At 44.1% G+C, this 22,583-nt stretch overlaps 2 protein-coding genes across 2 annotated transcripts; one reads left to right on the forward strand and one right to left on the reverse strand.

Annotated features, from left to right (window-relative positions):
- Positions 1 to 801: 801 nt before the first annotated feature.
- Positions 802 to 7,797, reverse strand: LOC121177810 (XK-related protein 6). The gene is made up of 4 exons (XM_041032148.1): positions 6,953 to 7,797; positions 3,554 to 3,750; positions 2,383 to 2,800; positions 802 to 2,288 (listed from the first exon to the last, which is right to left on the reverse strand). Exons 1-4 carry the CDS (start codon positions 7,537 to 7,539, stop codon positions 1,784 to 1,786), a joined length of 1,707 nt encoding a protein of 568 aa, XP_040888082.1. The 5' UTR covers positions 7,540 to 7,797; the 3' UTR covers positions 802 to 1,783.
- Positions 7,538 to 22,413, forward strand: gckr (glucokinase (hexokinase 4) regulator). Its single transcript, XM_041032807.1, has 19 exons — positions 7,538 to 7,879; positions 15,381 to 15,530; positions 15,623 to 15,691; positions 15,783 to 15,851; positions 15,979 to 16,052; positions 16,371 to 16,437; positions 16,587 to 16,640; positions 16,722 to 16,816; positions 16,933 to 17,038; positions 17,191 to 17,309; positions 18,105 to 18,203; positions 18,515 to 18,612; positions 18,837 to 18,913; positions 20,085 to 20,181; positions 20,259 to 20,368; positions 20,627 to 20,704; positions 21,177 to 21,320; positions 21,904 to 22,038; positions 22,134 to 22,413. The coding sequence occupies exons 1-19, from the start codon at positions 7,538 to 7,540 to the stop codon at positions 22,245 to 22,247; spliced, it is 2,097 nt and encodes a 698-aa protein (XP_040888741.1). The 3' UTR covers positions 22,248 to 22,413.
- Positions 22,414 to 22,583: the final 170 nt, after the last annotated feature.

The raw sequence follows: 22,583 nt of genomic DNA on the forward strand, positions 1-22,583 counted from the left end.
CTCATGACTGATATCTCGGCTCATTTGTTGTCGCCTGCCAATGTAACAGCTTGGATTACAGGGATAAACAAACAAAAAAATAAATAATGAGCCATGCATCACAGCTCAGCCGTGGGTGGCTTTGGAGGAGTTGATATTGGACACGGCACAGGAGAAGACAAGTCATCGGGAGGGTTGTGACGATTGAAGTATAGATCTGTTTTATATCAGCTTCAGTGGCAGCACCCTGTTAGCGTGGGACCGACATGATTAAGACATCACACACAGAAAAATGTAGTAGACAGAGATCAGAAATAATTAGTCTTGCATTTGCTCTTTCTGTAGAAAATTTGGAGACGGTTTCTTGTTTATGCCATTGTCAGACCGTAAACCGACGCAGACGGATTCTTTTACGTGTTAACAACTGTCGATGGAGTGACGAAAGAAAATTCAACCTCCCACGACCCCTCTAAGCATTATGGGAAATGATGGAGAACAACAGTATGACCCCAGGATGGCACACACACACAAAACTGTGTGATAGGCTTGTATTAGTAATGTTTAATGTTCCAATTTGAAATACTTTAGGTTTCAGAAACACATGGATTTGGGTACTGTTGTGTAAATGTTTCGTATTACGAACTTTAAAATCATCTGTCCTCAGCAGAGCTCCATGCTAAGACCTTTGAGTTTTTAATATTTCTCATTTTATCTCACATTAGCGCTAATGTTGCTAATGGTCATTTAACTTAGTCTATGCCTAAGTCTTGGCATCCTTTGAAGAACAGCTTGACATTTTGGGAAATGTGTTAATTTGCTTTCTGGCCGAGAGTTAGATGAGAAAACCGACACCACTCTTTTATCTGTTGGTTCAGTATGAAGCTGCAGCCAGGTGACAAATTAGCCCAGACTAGTCAGCGTCACAGCACAAAACTGCCCGTTCTTCCCCTTCTTTCCCCGTGACTCCGTCCGGGCTCTAGCTCCATAGTTAACAAATATGAGACTTAACAAGTTTTTAATTTGAGTGTGAATTCTAAGCCAGTATCTCCATCTTTCCCATCATGCTCTGCTACTCTTCCCGGTAGCCTTGTCAACCAACCCCCCAAAAAAATGACGCGTCCAACTGTTTTGTCCCCAGTCGACAACGTAACAGTACATAAAAAAACATCCCTTCTGTACATAGAAAATATATACACTATCTTTTAACTAGACTAACGACAACATGTTCACAAACGCCTTTTATTAAAAGTGACATTTGGTCTTTCTTTGTCACATCTTTTTATTCTACTGAAACCCGTGAAAGTGTGAGCGACGCAACGTAAATGGCATGCGGTGGTCAAAGATTGTGGCGTGAGACTGTGCTCATTTTTCTTTCTCTTTTTTTTTTTAACTTTTGTGTTTTTTTTTCTTCACAGCGGAGCACGGACGTGTGAAATTAAAGAAATGAGACCAAATGAAGAGCGATTAGAGGAGCTGGAAATAGAGAGACAGAGGGATAAAGAGAGAGGGAGAGAGATGGACTCGCGCTGAAGCAGCTTGTTGAGTCATGGCCATGGGGACTCGCAGGTTGTAAGTGCCCGCAAGGAATGTGTGTGTGTGTGTGTGTGTGTTTGTGTTGTGAGTGTGTGTGCGCATTATAGTGTAACAGATTGCTTTTGTGTCTGTGTGCTTATACCAAGTGCGACACTGTGTGTGTGTGTGTGTTTCTAAATCTTCTCTAAATCTGAACATCCACGTATACATACATATCTCTTTATGGTGGCACATGTGCTGATGTGTACTGGTGTGTGTGTGTCTGTGTGTGTCAGAGTGAGGACTCATACTGCAACAGTTCATACAGTAGGGGTCCGTCACGGTAGCGGATGCCCACGGCGGCTGGCGTTATGTACTGCAGGATGTTTATAGTCCTCCGCAGGCGCCTGTCTACGTAGTGGGCGTCCCACGCTGGGTAACGCTTCCTGGGCATGTCGATTTTTATAAGCGGGCCCTCTGGCTTGGAGGTGGGGGGTGCCGACCTCACCTGGAAGACGGGAAGACACGTCTCGGCCACATCCTCTTCTGTCTGTGACTTGGTCATATGGGCCGGGGTGGGCGGGGCGGTAGGCGGGGCAGACGGGGGTAGAGGGAGACCCCAGAGCAGCTGGGCGCAGCAGGACGAGGCGGGGCTTGGCTGGAGATGGGCAGTGGTGGGGTGCAGGAAGCCGTAGTACAGCAGCATGACCAGGACACCCCCAGCGAACGTCAGGTAGACGCTGCACAGGGCGGGGACGGCGTAGGAGTCAGTCAGCACCGGGTCCCTGTAGGCATACCTGCAGGGTGGAGGAGACATGGGGGGTTACCTCAGGGGAACTGGCTCCCAAACCCACACCTGACCACATCCCCTCGTTTTCTCCTTTGACTCACCACAGCCCAGTGAGGATGGTGTTCTCAGCCAACACCACGGTGTAGTACGCCACCATTCTGTACCGCGTCCGGCCCTCCTTCACGTTAAACCAGCAGAAGATGTAGACGATACCCACCACCATGTTGAACAGCACCTCCTCCCATTTGGACATACAGAAGTCGGTGCCTCCGTGCACCACCCAGAAGGCCATGGCGCACCAGTGGAGCACCACAAAGATGCCAAAATAGATGTGGAAGAGGGAGGCGAAGAGGGCAAGCGAGAGGACGCGAGAGGAGATGGTGAAGAGGCGCCAGAAGAGGTGCAGCAGCGCCCCACGGTAGCTCATGCTGCGCTGGTCGTCACGAGAGTCTCGCAGCAGTTTGTGGTAGGAGGCCAGGACCCAGGCAAGAGACAGGAGGGAGGCCAGGGAGGAGATGCCTACAGAGAGACAGAGGAGGGTTACAAGAGCAGAATAACAGTAGGAAAAGAGAACAGAGGTGGATGATTTAGATGCTCCTTTTTTTCTGAGTCAATCATTCAGAACAAAGTGGAGTCACGGTTTCAAGGTTCGTGAAACAAAGAGTACATTGGCACAGATATATTCTGAGTCAGTGTGGGTGTAATAGTTTGAGCACACCCTTAAATAAGAGGTAGTGTGTGACACGATAGAAACATTTGGTAATGACGCTTAACGGCATGAGTCTACAATATAAAGCCATTTTTAATTTCCCAGCTGCTGTGTGTATCCACCCCCTGTACTAGTCACATATTTGCATTAAAGTGGAAGGTGTCCCAAAAAAGTGATAGGGATGAATAACACCAGTGGGTGGCCTGCTTAGATGATACATTTCCTGGATGAATAAGGAGAGGAGGCTGATGGACTTTGGCTAGCACGTCCCCCGAACACTTATGATTGTTCTGTCTATCCGGGGCTACCTGAACACTCACCACTGTGTGAGAATCCAAAAGCAGCACCATCTGCAGCCACAAATTACCGAGCACGATGTGTGCAAATTGCTAATTACTGTTTGTGCAGCTGTTGCTTTGTATGTGCTTTGTGGTCCATATGAAAACACGGTGTTATGTTGGTAAATGTGGCAGGAAGTTGGTAGTGTTCGTGTAAAGCTGGTCTCCTTGGCTTTTCAGACACCCTGTGTGATAATGTGAAAGACTGAAGGTGGTCCTCCTTACACTGCAGCGTCTCGGCTCGGTTCTCCTGGATCATGATGCAGAGCTGCAGGACCAGCTGAGGCGCAGACTCCAGGAAAGTCTCCAGCAGCCGCAGCATGTTGACGTCTGCGTACTCGAACATCATGGCCCAGTACCACCGCCGCTGGTGCTCCTTCTGCCGACGCGACATGATGCCCAGATACAGCGTCCTGATGTACCTGCAGGGGGTAAGCAGAGGTAAGCAAATATTTTTTTGATTTGGTCTGTTGGTGAAATAAAAAAAATCTTTGTAACCTTTGTAATTTCATATTAAAAGACTTTCAGAGTACTTAAGAGGAGTGCTGCTTGTAAAGTCTGAAATAAATGACCCTGAAGATGTCATCAGGGTTATCTCGGGTAAAGAAATTAGAACAGAAAATCTATGTTACAAACTGAAGCATGCTTTTTGAAAAATGTGGGCATTTATCAGGCAGGGGAGCTCCAGTGAAAGATGCTGCTGAGTTGCATTGTGGGCATTTTGGAGCTTGACCCACACAAGGACTAAAAGTCGAAATATCCTTTTTTAACATGTCTCTTTCAAGTCTAAGCACGATTCTAAATCAGCAGTGTTCCTTCATTATTAATGACAATCTACAGTTACAGCCAAATCAGCATCATTCTTTCCAAGACAAAAATGTCTGGTGACCACTCGACTTTAGCCTTTGATTTTCTGACAGAATATGCAGACTTAGGAGAGGTGGCAGTTGCAAGAAACAGTGTCTTCCCTGTAGAAATATTATTAGTTTATGCAACAGTAACTTAACTTCTGTTCCCACTCTCCTCTTTGTTTTGCTTAATTTGATAAAAATAACAAATACAAATTCTCAAAGCTATAACTTACAGCCGTACTTACCTTCCACTATAAATACAATAAACCGACCTGATCATTAATAGAACGCTGTTTGTGAACAGAAAGCCGTGACAAGATTTTCATCTATACATACTGAGTGGATTTCTAGAACTGGGAAACTACAGTATGTGTGGGTGGGATGTGGGCAAGGATTTCAATTAAAACTGCCTCAGGGCACTGACAGAGAGAAAGAGAGAGAGAGAGAGAGAGAGAGAGAGAGAGAGAGAGAGAGAAGAGAGTATGTGTGTGTGTGTGTGTGTGGCCACATATATGTGTATAGGTACATGTGTGCAAATGTACTCTAATGATATCCTGCTTCCCCGTGTGTGCATCACTGTATGGTGTCATTGCGTGTGTGTGTGTGTGTGTGTGTGCTCTCTTACATTATGCATGGCTCTGTATGTACGCCTATTACAGCCATCTGGCTTGAAACATACAAGCTTAATTCACAGAACATAAATAATGCACCTTCCATACATGCACGTAACATATGCATGCACACTACTCACGTTCGTGTAAGTCAGTGCTTCTAAACGAGCCATTCAAAGCTGATTTAATCGATTTTGTACCGTCAGTCAGATGCAAACGCCAAAAATGGGGTTTGTCCTTGACTCAAGAACAGTGAAGGATAAATAACCAGCATCATTTGTTTGGCTTTTTAAATGTGTGTAAACAGGAAGTCTGATCATTTACGTTCAGGTGAAGGATTTAAAGCTTTGCTGTGCAGCACGACAGGAAAACAGCCACTTAACGCCCTGACATGGAAGGATGTGGTTTCAAACCATAAATACAGTAGATCCTCCACCCCTCCACCCTACCCCCACCCTCTCACTCTTCCTTTTCCCTCTCTCCTCTTGCTCTCTTAACTCTCCCCTCCCCCCCGTTCACTCCCATTGTGCATGTGCAACCTCTCTCCCTCCTCCATCCTTACCCCTCCTTTTCTCCACAGCCATCTCTAAGTGATCTGTCTCAATCAGGCCGTACAATTTCCTCAGCTGCAAACAGCGCCCCCCCCTTCTCTCATTCCTCCTTCTCTTGCTCCTTCACTTCCTCCAGGTGGGAGAGTCCATTCTGCAGGCTGAGGGGGTGATTACTGGGTGGGGTGGATGGAAGTAGAGGAGGAATGTAAGTATGTGTGTGGGGGTTGATTTAACCCTACAACCACAAAGAGACCGAAGCAGAGGAGCTGAGTAGCACATCCCTAGCACAGCAGGATGTAAACACACACACACACACACACACTCACACACACACACACACACACACACTCTACTCTCTGCTTGCCCAAAGGCAAGTGGACATCATTAAGGAGTCTTCTTCGAAAGAGGGATGGGGAGGGAGAGTCACTGTCCTCGTATAGAGTGCTAGGAGGCTGGAGACAAGCAAGCACACTCCTGCTACTACTACTACTACTACTACTACTTGTGTTGTCAAAGCTACACACTCATGCATGAGCAAACACACACGATAATGAAACGAGGAACAGGGAGAGCAAAGACTCTACAGTAGCAGTACAAACACGTGTGTGTATGTAAGAGCAAAAGAGTGCATGTGTGTGTTTCTGTTTTCTCCCGCCAGTGCTTTTAGCACTACAATTAGCACCCACCCTTTTCCAACTGTGTGTAGTTGTGCATATACGTGTGTGTATGTGTGTATATGTGAGAGATAGCGAGAGAGACAGACAGTGTGATGGCGAGGGAGATGTGTTGCCAGAAGCACAGATGCTTTTCCTCTTTGTACTCTCCATGCATGCTGACACTCATGGGAAGAGCCGTGACACCGTTTTTCCACTGGTCACACACGCCGACACGCATGAGCACACACATGCACATGCACACGCACACACACACACACACACACACACACACGCATTCACTAATGTGCACACACGCACACACAGTCCTGACCCCTCTATTCTCCAACTACAGTGAGGAACCCTGACTGAGACACTGTCCGTGGTGCTGAATACATCATCAGCACCATGGACAGTGTCTCAGTCAGACACAATGGATGTGTCTTACTTTGTCTTTAATTATCATGTCTTACTCTTACATTGCAGATTGTAGTAACACAGCTGTAGTAACTTTTATAATGACTTCACTCTTAAACCCTCTCAGCCATAAATACACCATGAGTTATGGAATTAACCCCCCCCCCAGGAAATGACATGAAACTCTAAGAAAAAGTTAGATCATAAGAGTGTGTCCCTGAGAGTAGGATCGCTGTCTCTCTGACTGTCTCACACAATATCTGTCTGTCATTTCCAGATAGTAACTGAAGTGCTGGAGAGGTCACACAGAGCCTTACTCTGTCCTCATCTTGCTCTTCCTCCCCTGCCTGTCAGTGTGAAGCAGGCTTTCTCTTCTTCTAGCTACATCGAGCAGACACACCACTCTACCCATTAGCATCATTAAGTGTGTGTGTATGTGTGTGTGAGAAAAAGAGCGTGTCTGTGAGTGAGAGAGAAAAAGCAGTGTGGTGATAGGTTAGCTTCAGGTGTGTGTTCCTTTTTGTGTTGTGTTCTTCCTTACCTCCACACTTGTCCCAGCTGGAGGATGTGTATGGTGGCCTGCCACAGCCAGATGGTGGCCAGCTGCAGGCGGTCCCTGCCGGGATACAGGCACCCCAAAGCCACCGCGCCCCGCTTGGTCAGCCCCTCCACCTCCCCAAGCCCCCCGCCGGTGTAGTCCTGCACAAACCAGCGGAAACTCAGAATCTGGACCAGCACCGACGGCACCAGTACGAAGAAGAGAGTGAGCCCGAACCAGAGGTAGTCCTGCCTCCGGTAGTAGTCCACCGCCAAGCACAGGTCCGTGCCAACGTCCCAGAAAAAGACAAGGAGGGCGAGGATGATCCAGAGGCAGTCCAGCCACAGCTGCTCCCGGGGCGGGCAGTGAGTCTCCCGGATGCCGACCCCTCCGGCAGGCTGGCCCCCACCAAGCAGAGAGCCGAGGCAGGCTGAGCGGCAGCCCCAGTAGCAAGCCGAGGAGCGGCAGCACTGACAGATGTGGATCGCAGCGGAGTCCAGCGGCTCCTCGGCGTCAACATCGTACAGCTGGGCGAAACCACCGCCGCCGCACCCGACCCCGGCTTTGCCGCCGTCCGACTGCGCGGCCATGTTCCCCTTCCCGCTCCTGCCCTCCTGCGAAACGCACGACAACCGCACCGTTGTGCTTTCTCGCGGGGCGCGGATACCACGTCACTTCCCAGATACCTGCTGCCCCCTTCCCTCTCGCACCGCGGCGACTGCTGTGTCTCTTTCCCGCCCGGGGCGCGAGGAGCCATCAGAGCCGGCGGCCGCGCAACGGCGGCTCCCCTTCTTCCTCGTCCGGTCGAGACACCGCCACCGGGCGCTCGCGAGCAGCAGCAGCAGCGGAATCCGTTCCCGTTCTAGTCCAGCAGCCCTGCATCATCCCGTCCTGCGCGCGCGGTCATCTAGGGCGACGGGAGGCTATGACGTAATGCATCTCCCGCTGTTCTTAAGACGTGTGAGTGTTTGTGTGTGTGCGTGTGTGTGTGTGTATGTGTGTGGGCGCGCTCCGGACACCAGACTCTTCTCTCAGACCACGACTCGAGCTAATATAAACCTTCCTGTTCAGTCAACCGGAGGAGCCCCGACTCCTGCCTCTCATACCGCCCGCTCTCAGGCAGCAGGTAGGCCTGCCCGGCATCCGCTGCAGCCCATCTCCGCTCCGCTCCTTTCCGCAGCTCCAGCCCTCTGCAGCTCCTGCTTCCCCACTCTTCACTTTCTCTCTCGCACTCTCACTCCGCCCTCTACCGGATAACGACTTCAACCCCGAATTCACATCTGCACGCGGGCACGCGCGCGGGTGTGTGTGTGCGTGTGCGCGCGCAGTAGAGTGTAGGGGTCGTGCAATCGAACGCTGCGCTGTATGGGAACAAGGCGATTGTTTTCTAATGAAAAGAGCTTGTTTTCTCCCTCTGGAAGAGGGAGGAAAAATGAGATTTCCACCTTCTGCCATTCATCTCTCCATCATTCATCATCCTTTCTTCCATCCATCCCTTCTCTTTGTACCCCCCTCCTTCTGCACGTCCCACCTCTCCTTTTCTCCCTCACACTCTATCCATCCCTCCATCATCTTCTCCAGTGGGCTGACTGCCCTGTAGCTCTGCCAGCCTAATCAGCCCTAACATATGTGTGTATGAGTGAGTGAGTGTGTGTGTGTTTGTGATCCCTGCTAGGCAAGCAGGGAGATGGGGGGGATTTAGGAATGTGAGAAACTGGGGTGGACCACTGTGCATGTGTGTGTTTGAGAGAGAGGGGTTAGAAACTAAAGGAGATGCAAAGCTGAGGGGCAGAGAGAAAGAGGGATGGATTTAGGAATTAGAGGAGGGATGAAAGGAGTGTGTGTGTGTGTGGAGAGACAAAGATAGAAAAGATGATTCAGGCTGAAGCAGTTCAAAAGGATGAAAAGACTGACAGGAGAGAGGATGAGTGGAAGATTTAGCAATTGTTGGAGGGATGAAAAAGGCGTGTCAGTGACAGAAACAGGGAAAAGACGCATTTTCGAGGGACAGAGCCACAAAAACAGAGGACAAAGGAGGAAAAAATGATTTACTGTAGGAATTGGGAAAGAAGATAAGAAACATCAAAGATAGGTATTGGAGTTTTAAGAAGGAGGTCATGAGGGGGAGTTAAATATGGGTTTTATCTTAAGTACGATGAAGGACAGGAAAAGAAAAAATGAAGAAAAATGATGTATTCAAAGGTTGGAAGAGGAAAGTAAAAACTGAGGAGGGAAGGATGGATAGAGGAATCAGAAGAGGGATGGAAAGAATGAAAGTCTCCCCTAATACACATTAGAAAATATGTTAAGTGTGTCCTCCTTTAATGAACCCAGTCACTCGTCATTTCCTGTTTAATTTCACTTAATTTCCGTTTGCTAATGAAAAGGGATGAAACAGGTTTGTGACTCCGCCTCCCGGTTGTACACCAGGTAGCCTCCATGGTTAATTAGCGTGACTAACTAGCACACACAGCTCCGTTATCCTGTTTTGTTCGTCGCTTTTATTTGTTCGTCGTTTTATCCTGTTGTGTTAAATTAACGGGTTTTTACATTCCGTCACTCAGCGGAGGAGAACACATGGAGGAAGTAACGGCTGAAAAACGGAGAAAGAAGCTAACATTAGCTTAGCTTAAAAGTCAAAGCTAATGTTTCCGGTAACTGTTACTACTGGAAGTGGTGTAAGTACATTTACTCGTTTAGACTTTTTCCGACGTAAATACTTCTTCCACCACTGACTACTGTACATTGTACACTGCTCTTTTTGTATACCGCTAGTATATAGCTAGCTAAACAGCATGATGACATTACAGTAAGTAAAACTAATAATACAAACACAACAGTTAAAATAAAATGTTCATCAAGGTCAGTCATTGTTCCTGTGGTAAAATAATGCTATCTGTTCACCATGCAGGCAGCACAGAGAGACAGGAAGAGGGACAGAGATGCTGAAAGCTGAGGCCAGAAGACGGGGACATGAGATGATCAGGTGAGAACGTGGAAAGTGAACTATAATGAACTTCAGCAGAGCACATAGACAGTAAGTATATGTACCTTTGTAATGGACTACAGGTAACTGCATCCTGTCTATGAATGACTGTGGATAGATGGACAGCAATATTACAGTAATAATTAGATTAAGACAGAAGTGGACAGCACCAGTTTTCCATGAGATATTTAAAAACTGTCAACAAACAAACAAAAGAGCAAAGTGTCTCATTGATACAAAACCAGGTGACGAAGAGAATGTGTCAGAATTTTGTTAAAATTTTTTCCATTGTTTTATGTTTCATGAAAAATGTGTCTTTGAGTACTGCATCCATGTACTTGTAGTCATTAATTCATTGGTGTGTAAACAGTAAACAGTAAGCAATAGACCAGAACAGAAAAAAGTGGATGGGCAGCCATTATCATGGAGAAATCACAGATTATTCCAATTCAAATGGTCAGCGTAATCCTCAAAGCTGTGTTCTCGATGTGCCAATTTTCATGTCATTGAACTGTTGGAAATGCACTTTTACATTTTAGGGGAGGGCTCTCATTTGGACGACCCCCCAGTGTCTATACCATGGGTATGCTCTTGTATAAATATATATATTTTTAATGGGCTTTCTGTGCATTGCTTTAGGAATAAGACCTCTGATAAAAAATGCAGCTAGTAGTGTCATTACATAGAGGTGGAATGTACATGCATGCACAAACTACCCCCTCTAAACAAGCATGCTTACACACACACACACCAAGAAATATGCAAACATGCACTGCATCTCTTTATCATACACACGCTTGCTCCTTGTTCTCATAAGCACGTTTCTGTGCAAGCACTTGCACTTTTTCTCTCTCTCCCTCTCTGTCCACTGGAGATTAGCCTCTCTGTTGTCATGACAACCATGGCTGTGCAGTTGAAGGACAGGGAGAGGGAGTAGATTTTTGTGTAACTGTGTGTGTGTGAGTGTGTGTGTGCGTGCTTGTGTGAGACAATAAGAGTGAGTGACAGCAACATTGGAGTTATTCAGCTACAGCTCGGAGTGTGGGATATTTTCCCTGACACCTTGACTTAAGGCTAATTAGACCAAATCTTTCAGAAATGCAGATAAATGTGACCTGGACACCTGCAGAGACGTGTGTTGGCAGAGACCTGGGTAGATGTTTGGCGCTGTCGTCCACAGCACGACTTTGGCTTTTCAGGAATTTAAAAATTGAATCCTCAGAAAGTCTTGGTTGCACATTGTAGCACATCTGAATGCAAACAAATTCTTAAACTTTTCTCCTGTTTAGTAGCAAATATGAGGCACAGTTTGGCATGAACATCTCCTGGGTGGCAGTTTTAGTAGAATAAACAATTACATAATGGAAATAATGTACAATAAAACGACATGTGCATGCAATAAAAACCAAACCTCATGAATCAGTCAGACAAGGATGCAGCTGCAGTTCCACCCTCTGCGATACAATATTTATCCAATTGAATTAGCAGAAACGCAGGAGGACTCGAGATCAAACGCTTCTGGTGTGCTGATAATTTGGTTGTGCTGTTCAAGACAAAGTAGGCAGTGGCAGCAGCAGCTCCTGGATCAGCAGTAAGCCTCAAAAAGATCAAAACAATGACCTTGTTCTGAGTTGATGGGAATTAGAAAGACACAACAAGAGAGTTTTAATCTGGCTGTGAATGAGGACAGAGCGAGATAAGGAGTTGATTTAGTTAGACAAGATAGAAATTCCACTTAGAATGTTCTTTTATATCCGCTGTTCAGGGCCTCTTAAATATGCAGACATTTGTGCATCTGCACCAAGACTTTAGAGGAAAAACGCAAAAAAAAAAAGCAAATTAAGAAAAGGAGCCACACAAAGAAGAGCACAGAGTTTCAGAAGCGCTGACTATGCACAAATACAAGCAAAAATGTTTTGTTTGATTGGAGCATTATTTGCTCTAAATAGAGATCTCTCAGCTGAAGGTGATCTGAGCACAGGAGGAAGGACACCTGGGGAGGACACTGACCACTTCCAAATTTTAAATAGAGCCCGACAGTGGTGGAAAAAGTGTTCAAATCCAATAGTTCCACTATGTAAAATATTCACTTCCTAACTAGCTGCACTATACTATGTTGAACATGTTAATCATTATACATAAAGCCTGGAGGCCAGCAGTATATTTCATCTTCCTACAGAGAAGTATTATCAACTAAATGTATTTAAAGTGTCAGAACTTACTTAGGTTGGGCTCCCCATGTGCTCAAAGCAGTCCAAGGTTCAGTGTCTTACCCGAAGACATTCAGTGAAGAGCCATGGATCAAACCAGTGTTAAGATCTGCAGACAACCCGCTCTACCAACTGAGCTGCAGATGCACATTAAATATTAATGTGTAAAGTAACTCCAGTCGTCAGATACATGTAGTAGAGTAAAATGTACAGTATTTCCTTCTGAAATGTAGTAGAAATATAAAGCAGGAGATACTTAGGTAAAGTATGACAGAGCCCCAAGAAAACAGCTTCTAAACAGTATGAATTAGGGAAATTAGATCTTCGGGGAATTAAGATGCACATACTGTTTGCAGCTGAATATGTGAATATACACCAAGGCCGTGGGGAGGCCAGCAGACCAAAGCTCTAAAAAAGTCATTATACAGCTGTGTCATGTCATTTTATGTTAATTTTGTTCAGCTCACAGAAGCTGGCTGGAATGTGTTTGTTGGCAGTTTTATACCTTTTTTCAGGGTAAATTGATGTGACACCATTTCAGTGCTTTGGCAGTGTGAGAAATCTGCTGCCATGCTGTTGGAATTATTTTTATTATTATACAAATTTGAAACAAAAAGACAGTTTTAAATCATCATATGTATAATAGAGATTGTTGCATTTCTTAATACAGTTCCATGAGTGTTCAGGGTCTTTGGGATGTTTGGAGTCCAGGTTTAAGCACACAAACTCACACATAAATGTGAATAAGGGGGTCCTTCTTCTAAATCGAAGGAACTTTCATGGTTAGGTGCCAAGGTCAACAGGCAGTGCGGTGCTGCAGCACGCCTGACTTGATGCGAGGCCATTTGGGTCAACTCAGGTGGAGCAGAATTTATTATTTATGATGCGCACAGGTTGAAAACATGTTGATTTCAATGGCACCTAAACACAGGTACTGAGGAGTAAAATGAACTGAAACTAAAAATAGGAAAAAAGCTGTACGCATCAGTTTAGTCATATAGAGAACAAGACAGTTTGTGCTTGAGCTCCTCTGACTGTATTATGTATAAATTCAGACATTGTCACTGGCTGGTCAAAGAGTCTGGTGCTGCATCATTCAGTGAGGACAGTGTGTTCGGTTTGTGAAAAATGCAGCAGGGCTGCTTCCCTGCTCCGAGTCATCACAGACTCAGAGGCAGAGGAGGGGGGCTCGTTAAATGCAGACATCTACGTTTGAAAGGGCTTGTTAGATTTCTGCAAAAGTCAACACAGCCAAAAGAAGTCTGAACGCAGGGCTGAGTTGTTTTTGAGCCGAACACATACATGGAATGAACCAGAATAACAGCAGAAAACTGTGACTGTGTCCTGTGCATCTCTACCTCTTCACCATCTGTCTCTGCTTCTGTGAGAATAAAGATTATCACTCAGGTTAATTGAGGAGTCAGCTCTGATTGACCAGTGAACCCTGGGTTCCCTCATCTGAAAACTGATTTGGTTTTGATTTAAATGCCTGAGATAAGGTCCCTAACTGTTTTATTTTGTCTTATGTCAAATAAAATACACAGAGAATTTTGATTTGATGGGATTTTATTTGTTTCCTGCGAATAATTGAAATTAAAGTGCAGTCACAAAATCATGTTGTAGATTTACAATGTTTTTTCTATGGCTGTATTAACCTGTTAGAGAGACTCAGGGTAAAAATGAACTGATGGGCCTCTGTTGTCAGTTTACAATACATCTGGGCCCAGGGTTTGCCAAAACTGAAGTAATGAAAACTGTATTTTGACACAGGAACCTGAATAAGTGTATGGTTAGCCTGAATCCCAGGAAGTTTTGAGAGCTGGTGATGATGCTGTTTATTTCATAGGTTGGCCCAAATGTCAAAGCTCTTAGTCAAACTGAAATTTGAAACTATAGTAAAATGATACTGTGGCTACTGAGCATCCTTTTTTTTTTTTTTTACAAGAGGATTAAATCATTTTTGGATATGTATTTGTAGAAACAGCATCTGAACTTCCTCTGAGCATAAAGCAGTTTGACACTGAATGTTCTGGGTTGTTGCATCTATCAGACTATGAAAGTGCTACATCCTGGCTTTGACTTATCACACAGCCCTACACACAGCCCTGGTGTTGGTCTGACTCAGAGAGGTTAGCACCACACTGTACTTCAGATGTTCGATGTCATTAATAATCAGCGTGAGCCAGTAGAACAAATGCATCACTTCACAGAGTCAAAGTAAGTACGAGTTTACACTGGATGAATCCTGCATAAAAAAAAAAACAACAAAAAAAAACATAAAGAGGCGAGAGGAGTTACAAAGTGCGAGGAGAAATAATATTAGTCTTTTCTCTACAGATGGAACATGATGTGAAAAATGTCCTCGCCGCTGTGTCACTGACAGCAATTAGCTGGCAGTTATGAGAGACTGTGGTGGGAGTATGGAGGAGTGAGGCACGCTGCAGCAAACAGTGCGATCGAGTCCACTGGAAGTGATGAAATGTATCAGACTCCACAATCTGCTGGGTTGTAAATATTTTCACACTGCCGAGAAGCAGTTGGGTCTTTTGTACACTGTAGGATTGAAAGGCATGTTTGAAAATGATGGAACAAGGTTCACTGGGTTTTTTTTTTTTTCATTTTTATTTTTTATTTATTGTGAACCAATACTTTCAGAGCCAAGATCAAAGATGATTTTTTAAAAAATCTGTCTCATGCTGGGTTTTCAGTTCGATCTCAATATTCAAGCTGTTTTCGCTGCGGTACATTTTATGATTTCAAAGCCAGGGATTGGTCATGTTTTTCCTTTGCCTCTCTTAAAGTGAGTGTAGTTTATGTCTCTTTTATTTTCCCATAAAACAGCTGCCAGAATGACTTTTGCCGTTAATCCAAAGGTACTCTAGGCATTTGTGTTGTGTGACAGAGAAATCCATACTTCCTTTCACTCCTCAGTCTCAAAGGTCCTTAAGTGAACTTTGTCACAACAGATAGAGCCGAGCACTTTGCGATTTTCTTTCTGAATCCCTGTAACTGACAAAAAGGAAGTGGACGGCACAGAGGGACAAACTGTTTTTGTTAGAAAAGGACAAACTCATGGCGGGATCAGGCTGGACTTTTAATCCTTCCACGATTCGTGAGTGGGAAGTAAGTTTAAAGAATAGTTTGAGTATTCATGCAGAAAGTTAGATGAGAAGATTGAAGCTGGAAGGACAGAGGTGATTGAATACAGCAAACATTGTTATTTTATGTTTTGTAGTCCCCAGATTATGAGCCAACGCTTCCTGTATCCGAAAAGTCCAATCCCCTGACGCGTGACATCGACCGAGCTTCAGCCAATTGCATTGTGAGGATGTTACAGGCCTGTGACGCCCAAATGTTTCAAGAGGAGACAGATGCAACCTATCAGGTACAGCTATTCAATATGTAGCCTTAAAATTTACATTCATGTATTCGGAAAGTTTTTCTTTCAGGAAATGATCATGTAAATGTCATTTTTAGAGGCTTTTGAGTGACCAAGTGGTGAAAACTGTGATGGAGGTTGCGAGGAGGGTGGAGCTCATTCTTCAGGTATCTTACCCAAGGTATCTACCTGTCTGTGTGCATTTCTGTTGGTTAGTCTGACATGGGATAAAAGTGTGTCCTCCTGTTTCTTTCACAGGATCCTCAGGACAGCCTTGTTGTACTGAGCGGATGTGGGACCTCTGGTCGACTGGCTTTCCTCACGGCGGTAAAAGATGTCTTGAAATGCTCAGGATGTACAGTGGGCTGAAGTCATCTGATCAAATCTCACTTTGTTTTTCATGGAAAATGAATTCCTGTTTTCTGTATTTTGTTTACATTGTGTGTGTCACTAGTCAAGCTTCAACAGAGAGCTGAGGAAGCTGGACCAGAGTTTGATTTATTCCTACATCATTGCAGGAGGAGACAGGTGGGGTTAGACGGTGTTAAGTTAGAATGCTATCTCTAAAAATCTCTAAAACAATAAAACACCGTTTTCATCATTTACTGCTACAGGTTGTGACAAAGTGGCCAATGTTATGTAATGTTAGCAAACATTAGCTAAATAGTACACTGTAACTGACAATACTGAGTCAGTTAGCATCGTTACTGCTATGCTGCATTTTTGCATTTATCACAAAAAATAGACAAGAACAAAAACCACAGTGTTTAATATGTCTATTTTAAAAATGACGTGGCTTTGCTGTGAATACGTTTCGATAAAATCTCAGCTTCTCCTTTTCCTCAGAGCTCTGCTTTCCTCCCAAGAAGATCCTGAAGATGACCCCGAACTGGGCATGCTCAGTCTGAAGAAGGTCAGGGACGTGGTAGAGGCAGAGCGTGTGCGTGTGTATGTGTCTCAGTGTGTGGGCGTTTGTGTGAAGATATAGTGTAAAAGTGGGAGTTTTTTAAGGAAAACTCCAGCATTTGAATTTGACCACTGCATGTTTTTGTTGCCCTGCAGGTCTGTGAGGGGAAGAAGCAGGTTTTGTTCATTGGCATTTCCTGTGGATTATCTGTAAGTCCCGCTCATATTGGTCAAAATCTTGTAAACTTGTAGATAACTTAATTTGTGTATATTTGATTTCTGGCTGCGTAGGCTCCATTTGTGGCAGGTCAACTGGACTTCTGCCTGCAGCACCCTGAGGTCTACACTCCTGTACTGATTGGCTTCAACCCCACACATCAAGCCAAGTGTGTATACATACAAAACGCTGGTAAATTAGGCATAGTTTGATATGACATATCACTTTGGGGTTGATAAAGTTTCTTTTTAACAAACCAGAATAACAGTGTGATTACCTGTGCAGGGATGAGCCCATACGTGGCTTCACGTTCACATTTCGCAGTGTGGTTCAAAGGATGCAGGAGCTGACTAAAAGTCAAGCAGCCTTCCTTATCAACCCGGCAGTTGGGGTAAGAACGTCCACTTGTACTCATCACACTCTCGTACAAATAATTCACACAGTTCAAGTTGCGTTTGTGTCAAAGTTAGAAACAAGGGAGCCGTGTGTCGATACTTACAGCCTCTGACTCGATGTGTGTTGTTGTTGTTGTTGTGTGTTCAGCCGGAAGCCATCAGTGGCTCTTCGAGGATGAAGGGAGGCAGTGCCACTAAAATCCTCCTGGACGTTGTCTTGTCTGCTGCTCATGCTGCTGCCTTCACAAACACACCCATCACATACACGTAAGCATGGTGCTGTGTTTTGCAAATTATTGGGTTTAACTGAAGTCTAACCAGTATGGAATGTTTTCTAATAATCAAAAAAAACGTAGTAGTAGTAGATAGTATGTAGATAGGATTCACAACACTATTGGTCCTCTGTCATGACCTGAAGTAACCTCATAGGACCCCTAGTTTCTGACTCTGCACCCAAAGGTACAAGATGCAGCTTCCTAAGTGCTTCTTTGTGTTGACAGTTCCCACGAACAGCCGCCTGGAAGATCTCTATGTGTCCCAGACATGTTTTTCACATTAAGGGTGATCTGTGCGTTTAGAAATGTCAGTACCATACATGCACATGTATCAGTATAAAAGCAGAAATTCTCGGGTACAGTGTTAATGTTAGCACAGGAGAAGGCACACATGGCTGCACATACATCGCTTCATCTTGAATCTGAATGCTCTGTGTGTGTTAGCTACGGCAGTACTGGACCAGTTATTGTGGAGCTGTGGACAACAGATCAATACTTGATCATGTGACATGCTTAAAACCCATACGCCATTTCTTTAACTGTCCCTTTCTTCCTTTCTCCAAGCTTCAGCAAGCTTTCATGTGTGTATAACAGCAAATTAACAGCAGTGTTTTCATTGTGTGTTGCTGACCTCTACAGGCCAGTGCAGAAAGACATTCTGTGATTGTATAATTACAGTGTGCTGGAGTGTACGTACTTTGACACCACTGATGTAGTACTCATAAAGCTGAGTCGTTGTCCAAACACCTGCGCACCTGCCTGTTTAGCTCATTTGTCTTTCCAACAGGGGCATCCTGCAGCACATGAGAGCATATGAGAAAACTCTGGACGTCACATACGCTCAGAGTGAGGGGATAAGTACTCTGGTGGAGGCAGCTGGACAGAGGTGAAACATCCCATAATACACCTTTCACTGTAACCTCGAACTTTGTTTAATAAGGAAACAGGCTCGGAGTACTTTCTCATTTACAGCAGCACTCTGGCTCTTGTTTCATGAATCATCATAAAAATACACTAAAACATGACTGAACTCACTTAACACTCGACAGTTACCACACCTGCTGCCCTTTATCATATCCACAGCAGTGATATTTGTGTTGTGAGACGTCTTTGAACGTGGATTAGCAGCTCGTAAAAACTTCCAGATGCCACCTGTTTGGAACTTCATTATTTGCTGCTCTGCTGTACATGTTTCAGTTTGCGGTTTGGAGGGCGCGTGTGTTACCTGGGCTGGGGCTCCCTGGCTGTGCTTGGCCTCATTGACGCCAGTGAGTGTAACCCCACGTTTGGAGCAGGTGAGACGAGTGTAACGCACTCATTAGCAGCTCAACAATGCTGCACCTGATTGATTTTTTTTTTCTTTCTGTGTTATCAGAATGTGCTAAAACACACAGGAAAGGCAGGTGTGAGTGAACAGAGATGTAAAACTCTGTGATTCACATAGTAATTTGCTGGTGGTACATCTTTTACATTTGCATGATGTATCCTGTGTGTGTGTGTGTGTGTGTGTGTGTATCAGACTACGAGGATGTTCGTGGCTTCATGAGTGGAGGATACAGACAGCTTAGCAACAATGAGGGTCCCCTGACTTCACTGGTACGTGAAGGGAAACAATCTATTTAAACAAAAGAGGACGATTAGAATTAATGAACAAGTAATTATTGCAAATACAGAACAAAAGGCTCTAATTTAACACAGTGCACCATCTTTAACAATGAAGAATCTCACAGCGTTCAGGAGAATGAACGTTTCATTCAGTAGTGCTGTCAGTGCTGCCTCAAATCATGGAGACTTCTGCTTGTCTGTGGGTCTGAAAAATCCTTACAAGGCTTTACAAAGTATTAAAATGTTTGAAATCCACTAAGATTCAATTAAAGCGAAATCCAGCTTTTATTTCACACCATGTCTGTCTCTGCTGTATCTACTTATAGATTATCCCAGCACTGGATTAGTATGAAATGCACCCTAATGTACCTGGTTTATGAAACACTGTTGGACTTGATGTCTGTTTTCAATTAATCTGCTTTAGTCTTTTTATTATACCACTGCTGGGTTTTAATTAGTGTATGTAGCTGTAGTAAGGCCATAACATCTTGCAGTTGGCTTTTTGAAATTTCAAGGTACCTTCTTTATCTATTTTGTGAGATAAGATATTTATTATAAGAGTTAATATTTGTTTTTATAAGATATAACCTGTATTATTTAGGCACTTGTTCATAACAGCACCAGAGTTCCTTTCAAAATAACCCATTTATCACTGGAGGGAGGAAACAAGCTGCTCTGTTAAAAAAAAAAAAAAAAAAGAAACAAAACAGTAGTGGAAGACAAACAACTTGTGAGTCTGTTTACATCAGGATGACGCACGAAGTGTGTGCGTGCACCATCTCTTGTCTTTTTTTTCTTTTGTCTTGTCTGTTAAACGTTCATGACTAAAGAATCAACAGTCAGAGATAAAGCTTGAAGGAAAAAAACATCTTTAGGTGTAGGATCAGAAAGCGTCAGCTCATAAGGACTGTGTAGGTGTGGGTTGATCTGATTCGTTTGACATCAGCCTGAAAACATGAGCAAACAACCTCAAAACTATCATCACATTTTCATTCACATGTTGCTAAATTTAGGGCCTTTAAAGAGTCTGTGTCTGTTATTTAAATTGATATGTAATCATATAAAATTCATGAATGTAAATTTATCAACTACTATAAAGAACTAAACAAAGGATTTTACTCTCAGGAGGGTTTTGAACACATGATGTGTTTCCTGTCCTCAGGGACCTCAGTTTTGCATAGCACATGAGGATTTTCTGCGTTTAGTTCTGCCCTGTCTCAGTGACCAGGACACTGTTCTACTTATCTACACACACTCTGGTGAGAAGACATTTCATTTCGCGTTTGAATTCTGTCCAGATAAAACCAGCATGCGCCTTAACAGCTTCTCTCCGCAGACAATGTCAGTGAAGTGGCGAAGCTGGCACGCAGAGTGAGAGAGAAGACGTCCAACCTCCACGCTGTTTATCACCACGCTGATGGAGACACTGCAGCTGCTATACACCAAGTATCTATCTATCTATCTATCTATCTATCTATCTATCTATCTATCTATCTATCTATCTATCTATCTATCTATCTATCTGTCTGTCTGTCTGTCTGTCTGTCTGTCTGTCTGTCTGTCTGTCTGTCTGTCTGTCTGTCTGTCTGTCTGTCTATCATCTATCTATCTATCTATCTATCTAATCTATCTGTCTGTCTGTCTGTCTGTCTGTCTCTATCTATCTATCTCTGTCTATCTGCTTGTCTTCATTGTCTTTTGCAGGGTGGCATCAATAAGCTGTGTTCATCTGCACTAAAAATCACTTGGCCGACACCTGCTTCAGGGAGCTTACTACACATGGTACATCACACTCGCATGGACACACACATTGATTCAGTGACTCACTGGAGCATGATAAATAGCTGTTTTGCCTCATTTACTGTCTTTCTCTTTGGCTTCCACCCTCCATCAACAGAGGGTTTTGCAGAGCTACAGAGAAATAAGTACACTAGACAGAGGGAGCGTCCTCCCGGTTGGACTGATTTTGTTTTTATCGATTTTCAGTTTTTTGTTATTTCTCATGTTCTGTACATCTTATTCTAGATGATGGCTTATTTTTAATGCGTTCAATGTTTATTCTCAGTATGGCTTTCTCACTGAACCAAGTACTGAGACAACAAAACGCATCTAACCTTAAATGCCTATGTATATAGAGCTATAAATAACACTGAGGGGTATATATAAATATGCTAATATATATACAGTATGATCAGTATTAACAGTCTGAACAGAGTGTAATGTTCATTTGTATAATTCCCTCTCTCTCTCTCAGCAGTGGGAGCTGTCCACTAAACTGGTGTTGAACGCTGTGAGCACCGGAGCTCACGTCTTAAAGGGGAAGATTTACCAGAACCACATGATCGACGTGCAGGTCACCAACAGCAAACTCTACCGCAGAGCCTCACGTTTACTTCAGGTACATAGACTTACACCCTTAACAGAACATAAACAGGACTTTAACCCAGCAGCTCCACCAACATATACATGTCTTATCCTTTGTTGTTGTCCTGAAGAGCTCCTGATCTGGTTGCCTATTGTATGAGTATGTAGTGCATGGTCCTAAATATACATTATGAATAAGATGTCTTTGTTTTCTTCGTGCCATATCTGAAGATATGGCACGAAGATGAACCTGTTTTGAGTTGAGATTTCCATCAAGAACAGTGCATGCAGTTATATTTCGGCACATTTCATGTCTTTTGTATTGAATATTTTTATACTGTGTCTCTGTTTTGTGTCTTTCTTTTGTTTTGTGTTTTTTTTTGCTTGAAAGCACTATGGGATGTCTGACCTAGAATGATGCTGCATAAACTTAACTTTTCTTTGCTTAACTTTCAAACCACATTGACACAGCACATTCTCCTGATCTGTACCTCAGTCTGAGCTCGTGTAGAGGAGAAGGAGAACTTCCAGCTTCCACCCTCACAGAGAATCGGTGTTCTGGTGAACACTTTTGTGAACTGTGGAGCTGAACTGAAGCTCTCTCACCCTCCTTTTAGAAACTGTGTGGTCATCCTGAGTCCAAGTGTGAGGAAGCTCTTTTGAAGGCTATCTACCGAGCGGACAAGCTGACACTGGACATTGCATCCTCTGAGATTACCCTGCACACACACGCTGCCAGAAACAGGACCAAGGTGAGGAGGTGGGAAGGTGCTGGAGGAATAGATGGGTGGAGGAGGCTGGGTGTATTATATTTTGTTTGTGAGTGTGTGTATGTGTGTGTGTGCAGGTGGTCCCTCTGGCTTTGGTCTGTCTACTGACTGGTTGGTCTCTCCCAGAGGCAGAGTCTCATTTGGAGCAACAGCCAATCATAAGGGAAGCTGTGGAGGCCTGGCTCTCATAATGTCACACACATGCAGTACATTCATGTATTGACTCAGTCCTCTATTTCCTCTATACACAGAGGTCAGAGGTCAACTTTAATGTCTGTCTCTGATTCTCAGATTTCTAAATGCTGCAGCAGTCTCGGCCCTAACTGCAAAACCATGTCCTAACACTGAGGGGCAGACTTGTACATTAGCCTGCTAATGTACTGTAACAACAGACAGTGAATGGAAATTAGTAGTTTAAGTGAAAAATGTAAGAATGTATTTCATGCAATACAATCAGGCAAATACAAAAATAAAAGTTTGATTTAATTTATTTTTTAATGATTGATTGAACACAAAAACATGCTGTC

The sequence above is a fragment of the Toxotes jaculatrix genome, chromosome 24 (assembly GCF_017976425.1).
Source record: "Toxotes jaculatrix isolate fToxJac2 chromosome 24, fToxJac2.pri, whole genome shotgun sequence".
In the NCBI taxonomy this organism is placed as follows: domain Eukaryota; kingdom Metazoa; phylum Chordata; class Actinopteri; family Toxotidae; genus Toxotes; species Toxotes jaculatrix.

Bases quoted from the DNA above. Each gene is read 5' to 3' on its own strand.
- gckr (XM_041032807.1), top strand. From the start codon at position 7,538: ATGTTCCCCTTCCCGCTCCTGCCCTCCTGCGAAACGCACGACAACCGC. The intron at 16,438-16,586 runs GTCAGGGACGTG...GTTGCCCTGCAG, and splicing joins GCATGCTCAGTCTGAAGAAG to GTCTGTGAGGGGAAGAAGCA. The intron at 20,369-20,626 runs GTATCTATCTAT...TGTCTTTTGCAG, and splicing joins CTGCAGCTGCTATACACCAA to GGTGGCATCAATAAGCTGTG.
- LOC121177810 (XM_041032148.1), bottom strand. From the start codon at position 7,539: ATGGCCGCGCAGTCGGACGGCGGCAAAGCCGGGGTCGGGTGCGGCGGC. The intron at 3,751-6,952 runs GTAAGGAAGAAC...TACCCCCTGCAG, and splicing joins CAGCTGGGACAAGTGTGGAG to GTACATCAGGACGCTGTATC. The intron at 2,801-3,553 runs GTAAGGAGGACC...GTCTCTCTGTAG, and splicing joins CCGAGCCGAGACGCTGCAGT to GCATCTCCTCCCTGGCCTCC.